The sequence below is a fragment of the Ceratotherium simum genome, chromosome 10, assembly GCF_057802395.1.
Source record: "Ceratotherium simum simum isolate JZ-2026a chromosome 10, ASM5780239v1, whole genome shotgun sequence".
NCBI lineage: Eukaryota > Metazoa > Chordata > Mammalia > Perissodactyla > Rhinocerotidae > Ceratotherium > Ceratotherium simum.
Window position 1 is genome coordinate 12,965,796 of NC_141909.1, and position 23,820 is coordinate 12,989,615.

The window sequence follows — 23,820 nt, forward strand, 5'->3', positions numbered from 1 at the left end:
TTTCAGCGTGAGAAATATATTTAGATGCCTGCAAGTTTGGTGTTCATTACGTGTTCTTCTAAACGTTCCCCAGTTCATTAACTGTTGTGGTTTAATGCTCAGGTTTGAGCTTGCTTCTCAATCCAAGCTTAGATAAGTTTCTCTTTTTCCTACAGTTTTTCATACTATATGCTAGTGCACGTTGTTAATGAAAGTGCAAAAATTAAAATGTAGGGGCCGAGAGGAAGAGCATGGATCAGGAGTCAGGAGACCTGGGATCCAGGCCCAGCTTTGCCAGCAGCTCCTACTGGGACCCCAGGACAGTCTCTTAACTCCCATGCTCCCGGGTTTCCCTGTCTGTAAGACGAGAGGGCTAGACCAGATAACCTCAGGTTCTGATGTTTGCACACACAATGGTAGTTCTAATATTACTGCGCCTCCTGCTCCTTTTAAATAAGCATGCTTCTAAACAACTGCTGAGACCATTGTTCCTGCACACACCGATGAACAATCTGGAGAAGAACATGTATTACTGAAGGAGAATGTTGTTATACTTTGATTATCATTGTCTCCTATGCTTTAATGTTCTGGGTTAAAGGAAGAAGAGCGTGTCTATTACAAGGTGATGGGAGGTCATTTTCCTCTGCTGGAGGATGGTACAGGACCTAGTTTTATGTCTCTCAGTCTCCTTGCTCCTGCACCAGTTTGCTGGCTTCCTTAGGGCCCTTCTCAATGTGGCCTTTCTGCCACTCTGGCCTCATCTTTCACCACAGGCTGTAGTCCAGGGGTGGCTTTGGGAAATGTGGGCACCACAGGTGAGCTAATCATTGGTACTCCCTCAAACAGGTGCTATTTAAATATTTGTTTACTATCTTAGAGGAGAGACTGAGGGCTGCCTGAGGCACAGGTGGAGTGGGGCCCATTGTTCAGAGCTGCTGTTCTCTGACTGCAGTGTTGCTCACCCATTCAGAGAAACCATGGCCCTGTGGTTAACCATCCATTGTTTCTCAGACATGTCTGTCTGGGAGTAATGCTGCCCATTTCAGGTAGCTTATTCATGTATTCTTTGTAGCCGCATAGAGTATCCTTTGAGAAAGGAGTTCTCATAAATGTAGTTTTCTCCATCACATTGGGTTTTCAGTGATGCTGTAGCACCCTGGAGGCTGGTGCCCCAAGCCCTTGGCCTGGTGCCACTCCGCACCCTTTATGCAGCTCTGCCCCAGCTATTCCGAACTCCTTCCCACTTCCCTAATTCACCGTGCTCAGAGGAGGATTTATCCTGAAGCTAATGAAGCTTCAGTTTCAGTTTCCCTTCCAAGGCCCTGGAAGGGACTCCAGCAACTTTATGTTCATTATTTTGTATTATTTAAACCCCTTCCCCTTCCGATTACACAAATTTCAAGTCCCCCAAAATCTAGTTCCATCCATGAACACGTTCCCTGGTGTCTATCCATTTTCTCAGCAATGAATCCCCAATCCACCCTGAATGCTGGCTGACTATTCATCTCTTAGACTCAGCTCTAACAACGTCCTTTAAGAAGCATGCATGTTGTTGGATTCCTTCACTCATCTGCACATATTTATTGAATGCCTGTGCTATGCCAGGTGCTGTTCTAGGTGCTGCAGGTAGCAGTGAATAAAATAGAGAAATCTTTAACCTCGTGGAGCTTGTAATGCAGCTGGGGGGAAGTCAGGTTCATTCTAGTGGGTCAGATGCCACTTCTGGGTTCCCATTGCTGTCAGTCATTCTGTTCTAATTGTTCACACATCTGTCTCCCATCCAGATTGTGAGCTTTCTGGGGGCAAGGACTGTGTCCTTTTTATCTTGGTGTCCCAGAACCTGGCAGAGTGCACGGGGACAGGCTCAGTAAAACTCTGGAGAGAAGGAACACATAACTGCTAATGACGTTTGCACACGAAAAAGAGAGGCAGCCGCTGATTTCCTGTGCCCACCCCAGTTATGGGAAAATGAGGATTCTTCCTTCAAAGTTGACAACTTTAAGAAGTTGCTGGTGGGAGTATGCAGTGAGTGAGAGTTGTGTGCAGGATGGTAGTGCAGGAAGGCTCGTGGGGCCACACTGATTAACATCTGGCTTCACAAGCCCCTTCCTTATCACAAGCTGCATTGTCCCCCTCCCCAGCAGCAGTGCTAGCTAGCGTCCTGTTGGCAATGTTAAGAAGCACACCGTGTTAAAAAGAGACCAAGTTTCATGAAGGATTTTTATCTCAGTCAATCAAGTAGCTTTTATAACCATGCAGATAAATTAAAGAAGCCCTAAATTCTTTATAAGCAGAAACGATGAATTTCTCATTTCTTAAAATAGAATGCTCCAAGAGTTGCCATTTCCTTAGTTTGCTATTTCAAGAAGTGGCATTCAGTTTTTCAGCTTGTGTGAACATTTAATTACCAGAGACACAAAAGCAAGAAATGACTAGAAAGTACACGGGAAGCTATCATGTCAGAAGGAAGAGCAGTGGGATCGGTAAGCCTTTTTACTTAGCTCTTCCCATGGTTTTTGAGGCTTCATACATGTTTGGCAAAAATTGAACTCATTTGTGGGCTGATGCTTTCCAGTTCTGCTGGATTCCAGAGGAATCTCATTTTCCTGGCGCTGAGAAGATTCCATGGCTTCTGGTTGCCTGTGGATCTGGAATTTCAATTTGCATGGATATTGAGCAGCCAGAACCAAAGCAGCAAATGCTGTGGGAGGGAGTGAGTTCAGAGAGCCTCAAAGAGAAGCCAGTGGGGAGGGCATGTGGATCATGCTCTTTGGCACCCATGAGGGCCACATGATCACTGGAGGTTTGCCGTGCTGCCTGCTGCTTTGACTAGTAGACGGGAACTGGTGGGGCCTCGGTATCAGTGGCTAACCTGTGCCCATGTTGTCCCTTGAGACAGAGCTCCTTCTTTCCACCATTCTGATCATGTGGCCCTGGCCTCAGGCCATTCCTCTAGGTCTTTTCCATGGAAAACAGGGTTTTGATTCTTTGTTAGAAAACTCTCTGTGAGCCCCCGGCCTCCCAGACTCCCTAGTTGAGTCTGCCTCCATTTTCTCCCCTGGGTAAGGGCCACATAACCCTCTGTGAGCAGCATCCCTCCCTCGGGGTTTACCGCCTGCCTCCTTCCTCTTTCGAGTCTTAGACCCTGCTGCTCTCATGGAGCTGCCCTAATGGGGGTGGTCTACAGTGCTGTATGTCCACCCTGACTCCCCAGCTGTTGATCTTCTGAGTCCTTCCTGACACAGACTTCATCTGTACTCAGTTTAGTTCATAATGTAAGCTTCTATTTGTGTTTATTTTGGGCTCAGTCCCTGAATTCCAGTGTCATCTCTATTTATTATACAGTTTCCTCTATGTGTGGTCTTTTGTTTTTCCTTCTTTGTGCAAGTCCCTGCCATTGTTGTTGGTTTTATTTCATATGTTCCTGGAGGGTGGAAGAAAGTTTTTGTAAACAGATTGGTAAAATTAAATGTACATGGAGCACTCACTCAAAAAAACTCTAAGATTATTGTCATGCAAGCAACACATTTAATAGTAATAGTAATAATAACTACATTTATTATGTGCTTACTGTTTGCTAGGCTCTGCAAAGCATGTTACATGAACTAACTCTGTGGAGCCCAATAATAGCCCCACATAACTGCACAGCTCGGCTTTCTTAACCACTGTACTATACTGCCTTCCCTTGGGTCAGTATCCATGTGGTATATATGGCCTTATCAGGGCAGATCCAGGTTTTGTGAGAGATGAAGTTTATAGAATTTTGGGGGCCTTGATTAAGAAAAATCATTCAAAATCATAAATACAGAATGAGACATGGAAGTGAATATTTATTTAGAATTTGAAAAGAAATCACAACAAATTACAAATTTTAAAGAGCTAACAAACCATAAACATCAGAAATCCAGGAAAACAGCGTATTTTTATCGGTGAACCTCTTGACACACCTCAATAATACTTTCTTCCCTACATTTTTGGGCTTCATACTCTTATCACCTCTTCATATGATTATGATTTTGTGTTATCATTCTGTATTGCAAGAGTAGATCATTTAGTCTTTCCCTTAGCGTGATTAGTCAAAATTTGTATTTTATTAATGATAGCTTAGAAAAGTTGCTTCTAGCTTCACAACGTTTGGTAACATCACATAAATTTTTAGAATTGGATAAACCTCTATTCAGTTTCTTTCATGTTTGAGCTGCATGATTTTGAGGCATTCTCAGTTTGTGCAATGACTAATCTCAAATACCTGCAAGCAGTTCTGGGGCCAGGCACCTTGGGACGTGTCTGTATTGCGATATGGCCCCTCACGCTGCACCTACATGTCACGAGTTTTGACGCGGGGTGGACTGACACAGTGGGCGTGTTCCTGCAAATCTTCCTAAGTCAAGGTGCTGAGCAACAATCAAACTATACCGGAATGTGTATGGGGCCCCTCCTGAGGCCTGCAGAGGGGTCCATGCAAGTGAGGGGCGTTAAGCTTTATTAACCTCACAGTCAATACATCTCTGGGTCCCGGGCCATGTGCTGAGGGGGCACAGAGATAACGAGACACAGCCCTGCCCCATGGCACTACTAGTCGAGGAGGTGAGCTATTCAGGGGTCATTTCAGTCCAGGACAGAAAGAACTGCACCCTAGGACTGCTACTGACCAGGGGTACAGCAGTGAGAGAAAGGAGAGGCTACCTTTTAATGGGTTGAAGGAGGTGACGCCTCAGTTATGTGGCCAAGTACTATAGGCCCTGGGGCTAAAGCAACTCGACTTGAACTTCTTTGGCATGTTTGTCTATGAGATTTGTTTTTTAGAGGAAGGATTCTTCTGCTAAGATGAAACATTTGTAGCTGCTGCCTGCTGTAGCCGTAGGGTTGTGACAGGTGTAGAGGTGTGAGGGGGGTGACAGGAGCAGGATCACGTCAGAAACGGTGAAGCGCATTTCTTGTGTCATGGGCCCTGGGTTAGAGACGTGACTGGAACCCTCACATCTGCCCAGCTAAAGAGGACTGTGTTGTCAAGTTAAGGAGTTTAAAGCTTTGCGCACCTGAAGAATTCTCCTTCTTCCTTCTGCGCTCGTGAAGCATCACCTCCTTGGTGAGGTGAGGAAACTCCACAGCCCATGGACGGCAATTGGCTCGATCTCCTCCCTTAACCTCTGCATTTAACTCCCGCCAGCACCTCTCACGATAATGAGTGAAACGTTTGCAAGCCTGCCTCTCCTACTAGTCCAGGGTGCCTTCAGTCAGTCCCATGGCTATTCTCCAGGGAATGACAAGTCTCCTCCCAAAACTGTGTATAAAATTTGGAAAGTGACGTGTATGTACATTTCTGGGGGGGAGGTCGGCCCAGGTTCTCAAAGGGGTCTGTAATCCCAAGGAGGTCAAGAAACTCAGCACTGGGCTTGTTCCTTGTTCATCCCTGAATTTACAAATTCTAACACAGTTTCTGGGGCATCATTATAGACTAAGTCTTCTTCAGAATCCCCTGGAGAGCTTGTTCAAGCACAGATAGTTGGTCCCTACCCCTGGAACTTCTGATTCAGGTTTGGGGTGGGGCCTCAGAATTTACATTTGTTACAACTTCCCAGGTGATGCTGATGCTGCTATTCCTGGGACCCCACTTTGAGAACCACTGTTGTAGACTGTTGTGGATTAAAAGTACCACAGTCCTCTTTCTTCCTGATTTCATAATAACCTGAGAAATGAATATTCACAGATAAGGACTTTTAACCTCTAAATGGGAGAGAAAGCTGAAGGACTTGTGTATAGATGGAGTTACATTTTTCACACCCTATAAAAGCAGTATAATCTCGCACTGTGTAAATTCTGAATGTCGCAGACTCAGGAGCTGGCTGAGCCCCATCGTGCTTAGGGAAACACAGCGTCCTTGAATATTTAAAATTCAAACTGGTGAATTCTCGGGGTTTCAAAACATAGTGGTTCTGATGGCCTAGGAGCAAATCAACCTATGCCATTGGTTGATTTGGGTAATTCTGGGCCCAGAGTCTTTCTTTTGAAGATAGAAAATCAAGAACTTAGCTCTTGGAGCCGTGAAACCAGGAGAAAGATTGAATTTGTGTGTTGAGATGGCTTTAAAACCAAGGCCGTGTGCCAGATCTGTGCTAAGCCTCTTTCTTCTAAACCAGGAGTGGGGGACTGGCAGTCTGGTAATTAGCCTAATTTCATTTTGCTGTTAGTGTGATGTTCCTGTCAGCAGTCAGTTCCCTACTCTAGTGGGCTGCCCCCCAGTCCCATGAGCACCTGGAAAAACTCAGTGGAGCTGAAGAACAGTGAACAGCTGTAACCAGTGAATCATCAGCTTAAAGAAGAGTGGCAAGTAGGTGGTTATACTCTCCACTCACAGTTGAGTAGGTGTAGAGGTATGACTTCCCACGGGCCCACCTCAGGGATCCCAAGCCCCTCTCTTCTGTGATTTCTTTCTGTATCTTCCTTTTCTATCTTTATCTTCCTACTTATGTTTCCTCCACCTCTGCATCTTCTGCCTTCCCCACCCCAGGGGTCTGTCCCTTTTGTCCCTTCCTGTCCCCTCTCCTTTTTGTCCCTTTACCTGTCTTCCCTCACCAATCTCCATTCTCAGCCTCTCTCCTCTGATAGTTTCTTTCTTTCCTCCCTGTAAAGGCCACATAAAGAGGGGAGCATTGTGCCAGTTATTTGAGTTTGCAGCAAGAGCTTTTTGCCTTGTTAACTTAGGTAGCAGGCAAGTTGCTCTCAGTTGACCCCTTTCCTTGGAGTCAGTGGTTCTATCTGGACAGTGTTCCCTGCAGCTGCTGAAGACCTCTGCCCAGTCAGGTCTCTAGGAGTTTAATTTCATTAAACGAACTAAGGATTTGTACAAGTTTCAAATCTTCACAATCCTTGAGACCAAAAAAGACGGGTCATTCTTCAATGAGCTTTCCTTATTGTTGAAATCCATCCTGTGGGCTTTCCTGGTTAACATGCGTCATCAGGCTTTAACAGAAACGTTGATTTGTAAACTCTCCACGCATTTACAATGGTTGAGCATTGGTGAGCACAGACCATTAACAGGGCAGCCTGGAGAAGAAAGAGTTCTGTTGGACAGAAGATTGCGTTCTAATCCAATCTGCTGGTTCCTTGGCGGGACACTTCAGGCAATTAGCTCAACTTGTGATCCTCAGGTTCCAGACTCAGTAAAATGGAGTGATGTTTCCATGCCTACCTTATAGTGGTGTTAAGTGGTGTTAAAAGATAGATTGAGGCATATAAGACATTTTAAGAGTTTATTTGAGCAAAAAATTGATTCAAATAGGGTAGCACCAGACCGGATGTGGTTAGGAGTGCTCTGCCCACAGGAGCTGGGGAGAGACTTATAGTATAGAAAAAGTGGGGAAGTGAAGAAAGGAAATGATTGATTGGCTGCAGCTTAAAGCCTACTTGGCTGTTTGTGATTGGTTGTCCTTAGGTTTCAATTTCATAACCTTGAGGCATTTACAGGTTTAGATTTTGGTTTGCTTACATAGGCCGCCGTGGCATTCGAGCCACCTCAGTCTAATGGCCTCTTTGTTTAATTAATTTAACAGTGGATTAAGTGTGATCATCTATGTGAAAACACCTTGAAAATTAACAGTGGCACACAAAAGCAAGGTAATCCTAATATCTACAGCATTACATTCTGTGATTAAATACTTCCAGGATACCTTCAGGCCAAAATGATAATTCATCTAATTAACAAAAGCATTATTTCATGTCTAAATAGGCAAAACTGACCTATTAATTTTTTTTATAGTTTTCATTGATTAAGCCTTTTAGACAATCCAAGTTTAGTCAAATAAGTGAGAAATAATCATTTAAATACATTTAAGAAGTTGTAAACGTACTGTCTGTATCAGTCCAGAGACAGGAAACACATCAGTTAATTGAACATAGAAAATTAATATAAAGAATTATTAGATTGGTAAAAAGAGGATTAACTATTAGGGGGTAAAGATAACTCTAAAGCATGTGTCAGCAAACTGTGGCCCTTGGACCAAATCTGGCTGTTGCCTGTTTTTGTAAATAAAGTTTTATTGTAACACCGCCATGTCCATTTACTTACTGTCTATGGCTGCTTTTGCCCTGCAATGGCAGAGTTTTCTAGTTGTGACAGAAACCATAACAACGGCAAAGCGTAAAGTATTTACTTTCTGGTTCTTTATAGAAAAAGTTTGCCAACTCCTGCTCTAAGAATGTAAGACTATTTAGAGAGCAGAGACCCAAGGAAAGAACAAACTCGGAAGACCCCTCACTTGTATTCAGGCCTGGGTGGAGGGAGTGTGGCTCTGGTCTGCTGGATGGAGGAGAAGTTTGTTGAGGTGCTGCAGGCTGGACCTGGAGGCGGGGGAACCACCCGCTGGGGTGCCTGTGCAACTTCTGAAGGGTGTGAAGCTCTGGGTCTCTCACAGAAAACCCCCACTGGCTGCTGTGCTGTAGGAGCAAGGCAAAAAACCCCAAAACATTGGAGCCTAAGAAAAGCCCCTTTCTCAGCAGTGTCCTTTCCTTCATCCTCTTCTAACACGGGCTACCATTGTGGCAGTGTTTTCTGACAAGCCGACTGACTTTACCTTGTGGCCTGGATGGCCCTTGTGCAAAGGATTCAGCTGAGGGTTCCACCAACCCAGCCCGTGCCTATGGAAGCAACCCAGGGATGAAGTGAAGGACTAGGTCACCCTCTATGGAGTCTCCTGGCTGGCTGGCAGTCATGTGCTGGATGCTACATAGAGCAGGGGAGAATGCAGTGTGTGTCCCATCCTGCAGTGTCTCTCCTTCTGAACTCTTGGTAATGGAAGTTCAGCTGTCAGAATACTGAACTCTGTCATTGTGGAAAGCTATGTGCATCTTTGGGTTTTATTAGGATTATAGTCATGGTTCCTAAGGAAAAAGTTACTAATCATGACATCCATTCATTTTGTCAATAAGCACTTATAGACTGATTACTATATACAGTGTAACAAACTAAAATAATGGAGCAAATCATTTAAGTTGAATTAAAATATTATGGAGAATATTTTTGTTATTTTTTGTGGCAATTCTTACTTTAAAAATACTTTGTATAAATCTTTTTTCCCCCTTTTTTGATTGTAAAAACTGTAACATTACAAATATCTTATAGAAAGAAATTATCTACACTTTCACTGATAGCTTTAATTTTTTTTGATATTGCATATTTTTTAGTCTCTGCCCATAAATATATATTTTACCTAATTATAATAATTGTACACTTGTTTGGGCACTTGTTTTTCTTAGCTCATCAAAACCTTTTGTAGAGTCTACTTAAATCAAGTAATTTAAGTTAAATATGAGCATTAAATGTATATAGGCAGAGCAAGCTGACTGCTTCAGGAAACAGCTCCAGAGTCTCAGTGACTTAACACAGTGCATGTTTTAGTTCTTCCCTTATTTCAGCCCCTGTTTTAAGCAGGCAGCATTCTGCAGGGTGATTCAGGATCCTGACTCATTCCATCTTGGGGCTCCACCCTCTCCTCGGGCCTCCTGAGTCAATGCTGCTGGCAGACGGGAGTAGAGAGAGAGAGGAGGCAAGAGAGACTGTCTCAGTCAGTTTGGGCAACTGTAATAGAATATAACAGAATGAATGGCTTAAACAACTGATATTTGTTTCTCACAGTTCTGGAGGCTGGGAAGTCTAAGATAAAGGTGCTGGCAGATTGGGTGTGTTGTGAGGCTCACTTTCTGTTTAAAGAAGGCCGGCTTCTCACTGTGTCCTCACATAGCAGAAGGAGCAGGAAAGCTCTTGGGGGTCTCTCTTACAAGGGCACTAATCCCATTCATGAGGGCTCCATTTTCATGACCTAATCACCTCCCAAAGGCCCCATCTCCTAATTCCATCACACTGGGAATTAGGTTTTAACATATGAATTTGGGGGAGACACAAACGTTCAGTCTATGGCAGAGGCTATATTGGGCCAGGCTTGGCAATGGCCACCTCCCTTCCACTCACATGCCATTGGCCAGAAGACCATGACATGGCCACACCTAACCACGGGCAGGCTGGGAAATGCAGTCTAGCTGTATTTGGAAGGAAGCGAGACAGATTTTAGAAACATGGAGCAGCCTCAGTCACAGTACCCAATTTAAATGCTACATACCAGATTTTTTTTTTTTTTTTGGTGAGGAAGTCAGCCCTGTGCTAACATCTGCCAATCCTCCTCTTTTTTTGTTGAGGAAGACTGGCCCTGGGCTAACATCTGTGCCCATCTTCCTCCACTTTGTATGGGACGCCGCCACAGCATGGCCTGCCAAGCGGTGCGTCAGTGCACGCCTGGGATCCAAACCGGCAAACCCCGGGCCGCCGCAGCGGAGCACGCACACTTAACCGCTTGCGCCGCTGGGACGGCCCCACATACTAGATGTTTTTAATATATTAATTGTCATTTTGATATATATAGCATTTGTTGAGATTATGAATATCAGATGCTTTTTAATAATAGTTTCAAAAAATAATCATGCTCTGTGTTTGTGTGTGTGTGTGTATGCCTATTTTAGCACTTGACATACTGTGCTATAGTTAGTTGAATCTGTATCTTTATCCCCAACCTAGCCCAGTTAGTGCCTTCCTCGTGGGAAGTGATCAGTTAACACCATGGCAATGACTGGCAATAGATAAAAGAGATTTTTACTGAGAAGGTGAACTTTGGAAATAGCTAGAAAAAGCATATTTTCACTTTTCTTTCCCTTCTTGCTCATTGCCTCTTTCTTCTGCTCAGCGCATGCCAGGGATGGCCATTCCTACTCCTTGAGGTTCACCCACAAGCCCTTGTTTAAGTAGTACTTTTTTCCTCCTGTGCTTGCCTGGTTTTGGTCCAGCTCACACTTTTCTATGTGTAGGTATTACTTATGTAAGTTGTAGATATTTCAGCATAGACAAGGGTATTTTAAGACTCAGAGATGAGTTCTGTAGATTCTTACATGAAATAGTGAGCCCTGTGGATGCTTTAAGCCCTGGGCCAAGAAAGGAGGGTCATGGCTGGAGGCACTGTGGGCATCTAGCCTTCACTGGCTGCACCCCTAAGCAGGGCAGCTCTGGCAGAGCCTAAGGTTTGGAAGGGGGCTGACCTAGCCATGGGTGACCCAAGACATGACTGGAAATTCCACCAGACTCCATAGCCTCCTTTGTGCTTAAATATCTGAACGAACACAACTATATGTAGACAGAGTACCATGAAAAGTCTTCTGTTCCTTTGAAAACAGCTTTTATCTTGTTTCTGATTCTTCCTGACGGCAAAACTAACACATTCTCGTTGAAAAGTTGGAAAAAACAATATAGGGTAAAATGTATCAAGTTCTTTAATCTTAAGAAATTACATTTATCTATAACAATTTTAATTGCTGGGCCGGCCCCGTGGCTTAGCGGTTAAGTGCGTGCGCTCCGCTACTGGCGGCCCGGGTTCGGATCCTGGGCGCGCACCGACGCACCGCTTCTCTGGCCATGCTGAGGCCACGTCCCACATACAGCAACTAGAAGGATGTGCAGCTATGACATACAACTATCTACTGGAGCTTTGGGGGGAAAAATAAATAAATAAAATTATTAAAAAAAAAAAAAGAATTTTAATTGCTTATCTTTTCTACCTTCCAGGCAAAGCCAAAGCTAATTGAGCCACTTGACTATGAAAATGTCATCGTCCAGAAGAAGACACAGATCCTGAATGATTGTTTAAGGGAGATGCTGCTCTTCCCTTATGATGACTTTCAGGTAGATAACTTTTAGGTTTATATACATAGAACCACGTGGTTGATCTTTAAAAAAATTCTTTTCTGTCTATTGATTTATTATTTCTTTAGTTAATTTAGGATTTTTAAAAGAAGAAAAGAAGATGGTTTTTAAGAGAGAAAAGTAATATCATTATATTCTTCCAGGCATTCTTTCGTGAGTTGGTTTTTTTAAAGTGTATTATTTTTGCGCATATATATGCAGAGATGAATGTGCAAATATATGCACAGATACATATATATTACACATGTGTCACGTATTTTTTTTCAAGTGTGTGTGTGTTTTCTCTTGAATAGAAGCGCTATACTCTGGGATGATTTAATGGACGGAAGTGCCTCCTATGTCTTATGAGATCTGTTTGAAGAGGAATTTAGGGTTTTTGCTGAGTGCCTTAAGTCTTAAGGATGGGATTTGCTGGGGAGCAGTGGAGGATTTTGTCGTGCATCCCTTTGGGATGGCACTTTGGGAGATTGCAATGAGAGAGGCCCTGAACTGTGTGTGGGCTCACAGAGAAGGGTTTGGGGATAATCAGGAATGTCCTGACGTCTGCCTCTCTGGGGCAGTGGCAGGTGCTGTTCCTTGAAGCTCAATAGCTGCCAGCAGAGGACTCGGCATAGTTTCTGCTGTGAGCTGCTCTCTAGATTGTTGCGTGAAGCCTTTATGACTATGGCCTGTGGCTGAAGGACCCACAAGAGCTTTGAGGCTAGTGAGGAGCGGAATAACATTCTTCCTCCAAGAACCCCATACAGTGGTGTTAGATGCCTGCCAACCTAGTCACCTCGGTTTATATGGAGGTTCTGGTTACTTCCCTTGCTCTCCTGGGACTTAATCTTGGCACTTCCTTCTCCTCTACCTCCATGCTTCTCTACCTGATGCTATTACCATCCAAGCCCTGTCTTCTGTGAACTGAGCTGCCTTATTTTTTTTTAAAGCTTCATTGATTCTTTGTTATTTAACTTGAAAAGTACTACATACTTGTTAAAAAAACAACGACAACAAGCACTGTTGAAATACTTGACATTAAAAGCCTCCCCCACCACCTTCTTTCTAATCCCATGCCACAGAACATAACCTACTGTGTACAGTTATTTGCGTACTGAATTGTGTTTTGAAACTTCCATGTTAATAACAATTGTTAAATTATATTCCTTGAAGTTTTTTCCACCACCAAATTTGAGTCTCTACTTTACAGCAAAGGTGAGAATTTTCACAAATGTTCACTTTTTCTAACTTGTTAGAGATTCATGTGGAGAAAATGATTATTCTTTGGTTCTTTTCTGAAAAATAAGGAATGCCACGGAAATGAAATTGACCGTTAGTGTGCTGCTGCCAAAGTATGTTCCACTGATAAACGTTTTCAGATCATGCCTAAAAATACAATGCTTTGAAAACTTCATTGCGTGAATAGACTACTCAGCTAAAGAACAAATAAAGGGAAGCATCAGAATGATGCTTTCACCTGTGATTTTGGCAACAAATTTATTAGCATGGGAAGTTAAATCAGATGATTACAAATTATACTCTATGTTGACATATTTTTCCTGTAGTGTGCTCTGAGGAAGCTAGAGGTTATCTCAAGTTTCTCTGAGGATGAAGTATGTCTTTTTGGTTTTAATTAAAGTTGTTTTGAGTTTTGCAACCCAGAATGCAAGGTTGTGTTTGCAGCCCTGAGATAAAATGCTTAAGAAACAAACAAACCAAAGAAACGAGATACAGTTAATTTAGTATCATCTTTTATCCCAGGGACAAGGAACCTGGATGTTTAAGCAATTGTAGAATCAGATGATTGAAACTTTGAGAAAAACAGCTTTGTCCTGTTCACCTGTAACTACTTCTCTGGGGATACCAGGCACAAATATTCTAGGAAAGGCAAAGAGACCACTGACATTTTGCTGGCCAAGATTGAATGAGCAAGTATTGTTTTCTGTTTTTGGGAAGTTTTCCCAAAGATTAAGGAGCTTAAATTTCATCTTTGATCCCCATCACAGTAATTGTGATGGGCCCCATTCAAGTTTGGATGCTGTTATTTGTTTTCTTGGAGACTTCCATATTCTAATCAAGTAAGGCTATTTACAGTTTGCTTTTTTCCTAAATTGTCTTGGTGATTTTAATAACTTGCTAGTTAGCTGAAGGAGCAAAATGTTTTGGCAATGCCGCAGATTCCTTCTGTCTGTCCATATTTTTTTAGGCAGAATAGGAGCGGAATTATCATTGTATTATTAGAGACAGAGGGAACAAATTAGATGAGGGGAAAGTATTTTATTTCATATGGAAAAAAGATAGCAAATTGATTAGGAAATAGGCCAAATAGTGAGCAAAATGCATGTCGGGGGTTGATTTTCAGTACTACCTTTACTAATTAAAAATATTATTTAACTATTAAAATAATAGAGCTTTGTGTGAAGTTCTGTCAGATATATTGAGAATGATAATTTTCTAAAATATAAGTGTGGAGAGTGAAGATACATCTTGAGTGGGACACGTGTTGACATCGGTCAGCTCCTGAGGACGTCTAAGTGTTTTCTGAAAATGAATCTTCTGGAGAGAAGCTTTATTGTCGGATGTGCTTGCCTAAGGGTGGGAGAAGAGTGTTTAAAACAAAAAAGCTGAGAAACATGAAGTAAGTGTGGATTTTAAAAAACAAAAGGACAGTTCTCAGCCATCAGAATATTTATCAAGTAAAATTTTATCTGCCACAGCCAGGGACAGGAATGCCATGGCTAATACAGCCCTCGCTGGCTGACTGCAAGTCTTTGTTCAGAATCGGACCCCGGTGCTTTGGGGTCTGTTCTCTTCGGTCTCTGCCTTGGCTTTGTGGTTCTCCTTGCCAGCAATATCGTCTCTTCTTTTTCGTCCTTCTATAACTTTCTTACACTTTCAAGGCCACTTCAAATCTCATACCTCTGAAGCTATTCAAGTCCATAGTGATTTTTTTTCCCCCATTCTCCTAATTCCTCTAATGCTTACTGTCTACACTGTGTCCATCAATACCTAAGTACACTGTCTTGGGCTTTTCACTAATGGCTTCTTATGCTTTTTATGTTCAAATGTCACCACCTGTGCTGTGGCCCTGAGGAAGGCTCAGGCAGGTGTTTGTGCCTCTCTGCCCTCACATCCTACCCATGCACCTCCACATAATCTCTGCATGCTGTGTGCTAGGGTTGGGTACTTCTGGCTTCATTTAAAATTAGTGAAATTATTGTGAATATTAGGTAGTTTTCTTTGATTCAAGAAGTAAATATGAATACCACTGAGCACATGTGGAAGTGCCAGTGACTAGATTGTAAAACTTTATGACTGATCAGTGATTTGATTTGGTGAAAATTAGATAATTTCTGAAATAAAAAAATAGAGGCGAAATAGAGTCTTGAAAGGAGCACACTTTCTGGTGGCTAATGAACCTTATCCTTAAAGTTTCGTGGCCTCCTCAAGTTTATCTGGCGTTAAGTCTGAGAACTTATTTTTCCATGGGTAAACTGTAGGTAAACTTTACTAGGTAATTAGACAGAGGTGCTAACCTTTATGATTAAAATGTTTTAGACCAAGAAATGTAAGTTAAGTTGTAGTTTAAGAAATGGCAAATCTATGCATAACAGAAAGTAATGCCCAGGACTCCTCCCTTTTCTGTCAGTGACAGAATTTGATGTGGGTCTGGCCATTGATTTCCAGTCGTGATTCTCCTTCAAGTGGAAGTCCTTTCTCAGATGATGCTGGTGCTGGTGACATTCTTAACTGTTGCCATCGATCTGCTGAATCCACAGCTGGATTGTAAGCTTCTTGTATCCTGGCTTGTTACACAGCTTACTAATGTTTGTGCAGTTATGTAAAGTGATAGAAAATGGAAAAAGTAGTAAATAATAAGAGATGTTGGAAGGCAATTTATGGATACCATTTATATTTTACAAAAATTAGACTTTGGTTTTTGACATAAACTAACAAGGAATAGAGTTTGTGTGGAAGGAATAAAAGGAGCATGTTGCATTCCACTTCTGGGGATGTACCCAAAAGAATTGAAAGCAGAGACTCAGAGATACTTGTACGCTCATGTTCATAGCAGCATTATTCACAATAGCCAAGAGGTGGAAACCACCCAAGTGTCCACTGATGGATGAATGGATAAACAAATTGTAGTATTATACATACAATGGAATATTATTCAGCCTTAAAAGGGAAGGAAAATCTGACACATGCCACAACATGGATGGACCTTGGGGACATTATGCTAAGTGAAATAAGCTAGTCACCGAAGGACAAATGTTGTGTTATTCCAATTATATGAGGTACCTAGAGCAGTCAAATTCATAGAGACAGAACGTAGAATGGTGGTTGCCAGGCGCTAGGGGAGGGGGAAAAAGGAGTTGTTTAATGGGTACAGAGTTTCATTTTTGCAAGATGAAAAGAGTTCTGTGGATGGACGTAACATTGAGAATGTTCTTAATGCCACTGAACTGTACACTTAAAAATGGTTAATGTGGTAAATTTTGTGTATATTTTACCACAACTTAAAAAAAGGAGCATGTTACAGATTTGGATGTGAAATTGTCATCATCCTTAATGGTAAATTTTGTGTATATTTTACCACAACTTAAAAAAAGGAGCATGTTGTTACAGATTTCTGTGCTATACGGATGTGAAATGGTCATCACCCTTAAAGTTGTGTGTGAAGTCAGGCGAGGAGTGATTTCTCAGGGGCTCTTCCTACTGACATTTCACGGTGTGTTATCAATATCAAATCTCTCAGCAGGAGAATTTAAAAGAAAAGGTGAGAGTACAGAGCAATGATTATTAATAATTGGCAATCCTAGCAATTTTCACTTTTGGAAATGTTTAGATACAGGATAATCCTAGAGTGTTCTCAGTATTGTATAGAAAAATGTGGTTAATCCATTTCCCTTTAAATAACATCCTGATTTTTATTTTTCCTCTGTTTCTTTTCCTCTTCTACTTACATGAGACTGATAATGATCTACAAACCACTGACCTGAAAAGGAAGCCAGGCCCCGCTACTTACAAAGGACCTGGAAGTCCCTGATCTCATTTCCCATCTGTCCTTTTGAAAGGAAAAAAACTTTTTCCCAGTGTTTTGTCCTCGCTTTTTGTTATATGCTGCCCCAAAAATCTTCTCAATACTTTGTTTTGGGCTTTTTATTGAAAAACATTCTTTTGATAAATTCCTTGAAATTTTTGTCAGACGGAATTCAGTGGCCAACAAGGTAATTTTCCATGAATATTGTGGTTTCTGGGATATTAGTTCATGTCTAGGATTGAATATACCTGAAAAATCTGGATAAATAATATTTCTGAATTGACATTGGCCAGACCTTCAGGAGATGAGAATTTTAATTCTAGTTCAAGTAATGACTATTACAAAAAACAGTGACAGATCATTGTTTTATTATCAAATATGACTTAAAAAGAAAAGCTTATTTTTTGGATAGCACTGATCAACTGAGTTGAAGAGTCTATTTATTCAGCTGCTAATTTATAGTTATAGTACTTGTGCAAAGGGCTCAGCCTTGTGAGATAGAGTTAAATATAATACAGGGTTCCTGCTTTCAAATTGCTCAAGACTTAGGAGAGGAGATAATTAATATTAATAATAAGGAGAATGTGACGAGTCTCATGACAAATTGAGTCCCATGGGAGTTTATTCTAGGAATATTGAGTTTAGATATTGGAACATCCAGGTGCTGAGAGTCCTTTAAGTGGTTGGAAATGCAAAAGTCCAGCCTAAGAGAGAGTTAAAGAGGGAGGTCTGGGCTGAAGAGCATGAAAGTGCCTCCATGGGGACTGAGTCTTGGAGAGCGCCTTTACTCAGGAAAAAGGCAGGGAGGAAGCAGAGACAGAAAGCACAGAAAAGAACCAGGAAACTGCAGGGTCCTGGAAGGCAGCGAGAGGAGTTTGAAGAAGGCAGTGGAAAGAGCAGACAGTCATGCGCTCCTGCTGATGACGTGGGGAGAAAGGTCTTTGGAGTTGATAACTAGGACCTCATTGCCAAAGAAAGTTTCCAGCCAGGGCTGAGGAAGTGAGTGGGTGGGGCACAGAGATCAGCATTACTTAAATGGTAGAAGAGAGAAGGAATCCTCATGACTCAGGGCAATAACAAGAGGTTTGATCAGGATTGGGGAAACGTGAGAGGGAAGTCGAGGAATGAGGAAGAGATTGAAGATACAAGATATTATGGAGATGTGTTTTGAAGCAAGGCTCTTTAGGGGTCTCTGGGGATGGAATTAAGGGTCTTTGGGGGAAGAGTTCAGGAAGGAGAGAGAGTTCTGTCTCTGAACGGCAAGGAGAGGATTGGGTATGGAGAAATTTAGATTGTGGATTGGGTTGAGGGAGCTAATGTCAGGTTGGCCCAGGTGAGATGCAGCTTGGGGATGAGTAAGGAGGATTTGGAAAGCAGACGATGGGGAATAGGCTGGGGTGGGGGTAAAAGTAAGAGTCATCTGTTGGTACCCCCACTGCTATAACCATGGCCACAGCCCTTATCCTTCCTTGCTTTGGTTAATGCAAGAGCCCGCTATCGAGTCTTCTGATCCTATCCTTGGTCTCTCCAGTCCATCCTAACAGAGTAGCCAGAGTGATCGTTTAAAGAGTAGGTCAGATTTCTCAGAATGTATCCAGTCCTTAAGCAACGCAGGACTGTATTGTAACCTTTCTTTCTTACTAGAAATGCAACAGGAAAAGAAGGTGATTTAGAAGATTTGCTTATTATTATTACCTTGACTGTTACCTTTGCTCCTTAATTTGTTTAAAATCTTCTTGTGCAGCTCACCGAATTTAAAGACGTATCAGCCTTAGAACTGTGCCAGTTCAGTGTTATTTTGGTAAAGGTGAAAATTACTTCTGAAAAACAGCTTCTATACCAGATCCTGATCAGCAACCACAGAAATATATCAGGGAACCATAATTAACTTTGATTTGTGCCATCCTTTCTGAATGAAGGTGGCAGCCTTGTCGGGTAGGAGGACGATCTGGCTGTGACCCTTGCTGTTCTTCAGTGAGGTTCAGCTGATGTGGCACCCTAGGTGGGTCTTCCTCACCGACCATGGGTGTCCCTCTGGATCCCCATGCTCTGTTACAAGCAGAGGAGGCCCATTCATCAGTGTAGTGTATATGCCATGCTCCATGATTGATTTGTGTTCCATGTTATATTGGGGAGCTGGGACATTCATGCAGAATACAGTATGATGGTGCCCCAGGAGCGAGTTACCCCCGAGGTAACTCGGGGAACTGGGGTGCCTTCTACAAAAACCATTAGAGTAAAAGCTTGTCAGATTGACTTGTATGTTTACAAAGCACTTTAGCATTTTCTTCGTTTTTCCTAAAAACAGCCCGGTGAGAGAAGGAGCTTTTTTTTTTCACTGTAGCAGACACTGTATGACATGATTTTTCTTAGAAATACCACACAGTTCTTAGGAAAACTTACGATCAGGTAGGGAGTTGAGATTAACTACATAAATAACTAGATAAAATAGAACACACACACATGTAAAATATTACCTGCATAAATGAATCTAAGATTTGAGTCTTTTATCATGTAGAATAAAAGATATTGGATGAAGCTAGTAGTCTATCACTGTATGCATGTATTCCCCATGTGAGGTCACATTCCTTCCCTCTCTTCCTCCCTTCCTTGCTTGCTTCCTTCCTTCCATCTTCTTTGCTTTTTAAAAATACTGTGTAGCTCACATCTTAAATAGGTCAGAGAGAATGGTGAAAGTTCTACAATTGGTAGAATGGGGTAAGCACAGACCATACTTGTAACCAATGAGGGTTAGAAGGACAATTTTATCTATGTGAGTAATGTATTTTATTAAACACGACTAATAGGCATGGATAGAAGAAGATTTAGCGAAGTTGATGTCTTAAGAGAGAGATAGTATAAGCAGGTGGAGATTTATGTATACTATATCTCTAGCATGCACTGAATATCACTTTATTGTAATTATTTATAACTATAAGATTATTTATTATTTTCTCCCCAAATAGAAAATGTAATCTCTATGAAAGTAGCAAACCATAGTTGTTGGTTTTATATTACAAACCATAGTTTTTTGAAAATTTTTCTTTGCATTTGCCAAAGTTCCTACAACAGTATTTTATACATGGTAAGCACTTAATATGTATTGAATACATGGATGGATTTGGGATCTCGGCACCAGCTGCCTTTGATGTTGGAAGAACATATCCAAAGGGGGCAGATCAGGGGAGTAGAAGAGAAGCAGACACGATATATTTGCATGCAAAAACAAAAGTCTTTAAAGAAAAAAAAAATTGAGATTTTGGCCTCAGAATTATCAGATGCCATTTAACATATTACTAGGCACAAAATCTTTATGGTTCCTACAATCTAAAAGGGTCCTGCAGTGTCCATACCTCTGCCTTTTTCTACCAGGGTTGCCTGGCAGAGCCTGGATACTGCCACGTGTGTCCTGCATGGGGTGTGCAGCAGCACCCCGAGTGTGCATGAGAGTGTGTGCTGAGATCCAGAGAGGATAAATTAAGGAAGTTCAGTGAAGTCCTCTGATGTCAGAAGTCCTCGAATCTGCTTAGCATTTTATCTACAAAGCATAATCTCTGCTCCACTGTGTTTAAGATAAGACTTTGAATGGCACCCTAGGAACTGAAGTGCTGCTCTTACAAGACCGGTGTGGTGGTGGTGCTGGTAAACGCACAGAGGGATTTGAGTGGAAGTATCCTTGGTGCTTAAATGAAACCTTGGACATGAATGATGAAGGGCACATGAAGGAGTATGCCTTCCTGAAAGGAAAGTTCATCAGTATATTGGAATATGTAAATAATGGACGTTTTAACATGAGGCATATTCATCATGCTAGGTGTTCACAGGAAGGTATGGTGTTTTTGACAGCTAAAATTGCATTCTAAAGAAAGACATACAGAGCCATACACAGACAACTAGAAAACAAAAGAAACTGCATTTGCTTACACCTTTCTCAAGGTTATGTTACTGAATGGAATACAGATGAATCAGAGGAATGGCAGGTGCTCCAGACTCTGGGGTAGTGGCAAGACCCAAGATTTAGTCATATGACCCTAGGTTTTAGCCCCAGGTCTCTCTGTTACTAATCTGGGTATTTGGGTAAGCAATAAACCTTCCTAAAACTCACATTTCTTAATCTGTAATTCAGAGACAACAATTGCTCTAAAATTTGGATTCTCATAGATGTATGAGAATCCAAAGAGACACCACCATTCAGGAAAGCTTTTTGCACACCCTGGCTGATGTCCTTCAGTTGACAGAGAGGGAGCTGAGGGACTAGGAAGCTGATTGCAGCCTCCTTCTTGCCCTCTAGGTAACATAGGTTTATTTTTGAGGGATGACAGTTTTTAGTTGCCAAGTCGTGTGGTGTGGAGGGGCTGAGCCTCTTACTGCTGAGGAAGCTGGACCTGCCGCTTATCCCCTGAATGACAACAAGGCCACTCCTGGTTTTCTAAAGACCTCCCTCTTCTCACTTGTGCAGTGGTACTTAAGAAGTGATTAAAAATAAGCTTCTTTGTAATACCAAACCCAACCAAACCAAACGTAAACCAAAAAAAAAAAAAAAGAAATCTCTTTAAAAACTGAACTTAATTGATGAGTTTGGGCATTAAGAGTTCTCAACATTTAGCTTATTTAGTTATAGTTTGCTGCACACGGACAGGCAATTATGTAATATATAATTTTGGAGGTTTGAGAAGGTAGCAGAATGAAGTTTTTACGACTCGCAAGGGTCTACTGAAATTTATAAATGTATATGACGCTTTAGGAAACAGGACATTATGCGGTGACAGAAGCTTCTCGATGTCTCACCAGTTGCTGAGACACTGTCTCTTTTGGAACCCCAAGTGATCTCACAACTAAATAGAACAATCTTCATTTTAAAATCCCAACTGCCCATTCACTCACAAATATTTATGTTGTGCCAGATGTCATGCTGGGTGTTGGAGAAGCAAAGATAAGCATAGTCTGAGGTTCTCAAATCTGGTAGGAGATACAGGAAGGTTGTTGAGTAATTTCAGCAGAGTGGCAGGCATCCTAATCAAGGGTAGTTGCTGCAGGACCTTGATATCAGTAGGAGCAGCTCTGCAGCCAGGCAGATGGCCCTGTGCATTAGGGAGTCAGAAGTACCCCATGTGCTGGAGGGTTGGAGAAGAGCAGGAGAAGGGTCCAAAAAAGTCGATACAGCTGGTCACCAAAGGTCTTGGGTCATGCTGAGGAGTTTGGACTTCATTCTGGTGGCAGTGAGGATTCATTGAAAGAATTTAAGCTGAGGTATGATGCTATCAGATAAGAGTTTTAGAAAGATGACTGGCAGCTGTGCAGAGAATGGATAAGAGGGATGATAGAGGGAAGGTGGGCATACCTATTTGGGTGCTATGCTGAGGTTGATACAAGAGCACCCTAAATCAATGTGTAGTTGGGATGTACGGCAGGAGAAGTCATTGACATCAGACAGCGTGACTGTTGAGTTGGAACAAAGACAATTAAAGATGGAAGCTTGAAGACCATGCAGGAGCTAGTGGAGAGGAGCTGTTAGAGAGAGACAGAGAGACGTCCATTTCTCTGTCCCTGTCAAGGCCCAGCCCTTGTAATGTTTTCATTAGTTCTTTGGGAGTTGTTCTGTTAAAACCTTCTGGAAACCTAAATGGAAGTCCTCCTCTAGACCTTTGTTTTGTCCCATGCTTTGTCCATTTTCTTAATTATTAGTGAATTGAACATTGAGAATCCTTAGGAAACTGCTTCCCTGAAAACGGAATTGTCTGATCTTCATAGAACACTGTGGGTCAGCCTCCAAGACTTGATCTCCACAATGAGATGTGGGGAACGCCCTGTGTGAATTTCAGTTCTCAGCCTAGCTCGGGACTGAGTCGTCTCAAAAGTGAGTCATCTGCTCTGAAACAAATGCATCTGCCAGATATTTGGAAAGGTTCCATTACTGCTGTGCTCAATAAGTCATGGCAAAGTTACCAGACTTGTCTAACAGTAATTTTAATACTGCCCTGGATACAAAACACTTAATGTACAGACAAATGCAACCAAGGGGGCGTTTCCAGCAGATATCAAAGGGACCTAACTCCATAGACACGTGAGCAACCTGCGGTTTGGTTCAGGCCTAGAGACGAAAGGAAGGAGGTGTTGAGAGCCATCTTTCTAATAGGAGTAGTTGAAAATTCGAGATAACTTTAGAACATTGAAGTGGACCCTGTCCGCTTGGCTCAGCTGAGCATAATAAAAATTCAAGCCAGGGCTCACTTGTTTGGTGAGGGAAATGGGCCAGGCTGAGGGATGCCAGTCTGAAGAGCTCAGTCTTACCTAGACCACCTGGGCTTTGAGCCCTGGCCCCCTTCTACTCCCACTCCAAGGTTGCCTTCTCCTGGAACATCAAAGTACTATTTCTCTGACAAATACATCAAGCCCTCAAAGGTGTGAAGGGATAGTTCTAAGTAAATTATAACGCAAAAATAAACACAAGTACAGGATGCTTTGTATGGAATTACAAACAGGGGAGGCATTGACTGCTAAGCAAAGATAGTCCCTGTTTTAGCCTAAGGGTAGATTGGAGTTGACCAGACTCTGCGGCCTGGTGGGCTTCTCTGTCCCGCAGGTCATCACAGTGGGCCGCGGGCCTCATTTGACTTTAGGCGGTCTCCAGGCTTCAGGGCCCATTTTAGAGGTAAGACACTGGGTACTTAGGAAATTTCCTTTCACTACTCCATTCTGCAACCATGTACCTACTGACCAGTTACCTCCTCTTGAAGAGAACCTTCTTTACTTCTTCTGACTCAGGGTCTCAGCTGGTGCACTGTGCCCTCGCCTTTCCTCGGAGTTGTTCTGCTTACGACATCCAAGAAGCCATCTCTTCCTGTTGCAAAGCCCGCACTCCCTTCTGGGCTGCCCTGGATGTTTGTTTTTCTGTCTGAGGGAGGACACTCCCAGCCCTGTGCTCCTTTGAACAGGAGAGATGGGGAGACTCTCTGGCAGATCCATGCAGCTGGCTCAGGTTGCAGCCCACCCACCTCTCTGGGATGTTGTCTCTAGCTCATTGTTCATATAGTCCCAGAGGAAGCGTGGGCCTTTTGTTTCAGTCTCTTAATTA

At 42.4% G+C, this 23,820-nt stretch overlaps 1 protein-coding gene across 7 annotated transcripts in view; it reads left to right on the top strand.

The window, feature by feature from the left end:
• The window catches only part of DOCK9 (dedicator of cytokinesis 9), a 283,377-nt gene that overhangs the window by 117,291 nt on the left and 142,266 nt on the right, over nt 1-23,820 (top strand). For 6 of the 7 annotated variants that reach the window (XM_004423131.3, XM_087435895.1, XM_087435897.1 and 3 more), the window contains exon 2: nt 11,585-11,701. In XM_004423131.3, coding sequence (XP_004423188.1) covers nt 11,585-11,701 — 117 coding nt within the window. Of the gene's footprint in view, nt 1-6,196; nt 6,311-11,584; nt 11,702-23,820 lie in introns of those variants that run through there. The other variant, XM_087435898.1, reaches the window with a different exon arrangement.